The 2,500-nt window shown below is 56.8% G+C and overlaps 1 protein-coding gene across 1 annotated transcript in view; it reads left to right on the top strand.

Annotated features, from left to right (window-relative positions):
- The window catches only part of LOC139666398 (GON-4-like protein), an 11,359-nt gene that overhangs the window by 875 nt on the left and 7,984 nt on the right, over window positions 1-2,500 (top strand). Inside the window, exons 3-4 of the mRNA XM_071545602.1 lie at window positions 410-1,456; window positions 1,966-2,082. Coding sequence (XP_071401703.1) covers window positions 410-1,456; window positions 1,966-2,082 — 1,164 coding nt within the window. The remainder of the gene's footprint in view (window positions 1-409; window positions 1,457-1,965; window positions 2,083-2,500) is intronic.

Raw genomic sequence — 2,500 nt, 5'->3', positions numbered from 1 at the left:
CTTGTAGCTCCTGGTTCGTTTTCTGGCTTCTGGTTTTCTAGCGGTAGCGTTAGCAACATGGCTAACGCTACCGCTACCGATAGCTACCGGGGAAAACTTATCCTGTTCCTCTTTTGGTCGCTCAATGGATGACTCACTTCCTTTGTGCCGTAAGTGGAGCCTTCATTCTCCTGGAGATGGAACCCGGTGGCAGACAGAGCTGCAGAGTGAAAGCGAAGCTGATAGGAACCAATCTGAACACAGATGGTCATTATTCTATAGATATTACACTGTGCATCAACATTCACTTCATAATGAAGTTAAAGCAAAACAGTTGTCTGTAGAGTCTTTAAAGTCAGCAGCAGAAGCAGCAGCAGTGAGTTTCATGGCTCTTCTCATCTCTCCCCCCCCCCCCCTCCCTCCCTCACAGAGGAGTCTTCCTGTCATCTACCCGTCAATCAAGCAGTTCAACGGCCCGCCCGGCTCCGCCCCCCGGCCCGTCACGACCGCCAAGCTGACCCGCCCCCGCCGCAGCCACCGGACCTTCCACCGGGCGGGCGGGGGGGGGAGCGGGGGCTTCCCGGCCGGGACGCGCCTCCCCCCCCGCCTCCCACCCGGCCTGGAGCTGCAGCGCATGGGCTTCGTGTTCGTCCAGCAGCCCGCCGCCCGGGGCCCGCCTGGCCCTGAAACCCCGCCCCCTGATGCCGATGCCCCGCCCCCTGCTCCTTCTCCCCCCCCCTCAGATCAGCTGTCTGAAACCTCCTCCTGGACCGATCCTCCACCTTCCTCCCCGTCACGCTCTCCGCCTCCCTCAAACCCTCCTGAACCCTGCGCCCGAGCTCCGCCCCCTTCCCGCTCCCAGATTACCCAGAATCCCCCCCGCATCCTCCTCTCCCGGCTCCTCCCGTCGGCCGGCGTGGAGGGAGGAGGAGGAGGAGGAGGAGGAGGAGGAGGAGGAGGAGGAGGCGTCTCTCCCTCAGCTGCCGTGTCATCGACCAGAGAGCGAATCAACAGCTACTACCGTTTGTTCGCCGGCCTGCGGAAGAGGCCCCGGTCGCCACGGTTACCGCCTCCCCCAGGGGCTGATGGGAAGGACTGCATATCTCCTCCTCCTCCTCCTCCTCCTCCTCTCCCGTCTGAAGATAAATCCACCCAGACCGGACGGCCGAGGAGGAGGAGGAGAGACGACGAAGGCGGAGGGGAAGGCCCCGCCTCCTGCCAGCTGGAGGGAGGAGGGGCGGTCGTCATGGTGAAGGAGGAGGAGGAGGAGGAAGAAAAGGAGGAAGAGGAAGATGAGGAGGAAGAGGAGGGCGGCGACGTGCAGATGCCCCTCCTCGCTCTGTCGGAGTCAGAGGAGGAACAGGAAGTGATGTCACCGACGAGGAGAGAGGGGGAGGAAGATGATGAAGATGATGATGATGATGAAGATGGAGGGACATCCTCAGACGAGTCCACACTGTCTGTCCCCGAACTGCAGGTGTGTGTGTGAGACTGTGTGTGTGAGAGACTGTGTGTGTGTGTGAGACTGAGACTGTGTGTGTGTGTGTGTGTGTGTGTGTGAGACTGAGACTGTGTGTGTGTGTGTGTGTGTGTGTGAGACTGAGACTGTGTGTGTGTGTGTGTGTGTGAGACTGAGACTGAGACTGTGTGTGTGTGTGTGTGTGTGTGTGAGACTGAGACTGAGACTGTGTGTGTGTGTGTGTGTGTGTGTGAGACTGAGACTGTGTGTGTGAGACTGAGACTGTGTGTGTGTGTGTGTGTGTGTGTGTGTGTGTGAGACTGAGACTGTGTGTGTGTGTGTGAGTGAGACTGAGACTGTGTGTGTGTGTGTGAGTGAGACTGAGACTGTGTGTGTGTGTGTGAGTGAGACTGTGTGTGAGGGAATAAGAATTTACACATTGTCATTGTGTGTGTGTGTGTGTGTGTGTGTGTGTGTGTGTGTGTGTGTGTGTGTGTGTGTGTGTGTGTGTGTGTGTGTGTGTGCAGCAGACGGTGGAGCAGCTGTCGTGGCCGGTGTCAGACGGAGCTGAGGAGGAGGAGGAGGAGGAGGATGAAGGTGTTGAGAGGCAGATGGAGGATCTGGCTCAGGATTACCTCCGCAGAGTGAGTTTTGAGAGTCTGTGATAGATCAGTTAGAGCTCGGTATCAACACTGATCTCCCACATCGATTCGATTGGATTCGATATTTCAGTCACAGTTGGGTCTGTCGCGGTGAAGGAATTTCCCCTGCGGTGATTTCCGGTGGCTCAGCAGCGCGGTATGCGGTGTATGCGATCACATGCTAATTTGCATATCAATATATAACCTACAGCCTCCGCTCGAGGGGGGGGGGGGGGGGGGGGGCTACGCTGTGTGTGGGGAGCGCTGTGATCATCAGACTGTCTGGATGACCAGCAGGTAGAGCATCAGCCAAACCAATTTATTACCTCCACCATCTTGTTTATCAGCAAATCGATTGTTTAAACCCAGCCCTAAGTTCAATATTATTGTTTATCTCCTTCAATCAATATCATGATAATCA

The sequence above is a fragment of the Centroberyx affinis genome, unplaced genomic scaffold (assembly GCF_046629955.1).
Source record: "Centroberyx affinis isolate AG114_WGS23_722 - 3 ecotype Tasmania unplaced genomic scaffold, CSIRO-AGI_Caff_v1 ptg004978l_1, whole genome shotgun sequence".
In the NCBI taxonomy this organism is placed as follows: domain Eukaryota; kingdom Metazoa; phylum Chordata; class Actinopteri; order Beryciformes; family Berycidae; genus Centroberyx; species Centroberyx affinis.
This window is presented reverse-complemented; position numbering and strand designations above follow the sequence as displayed.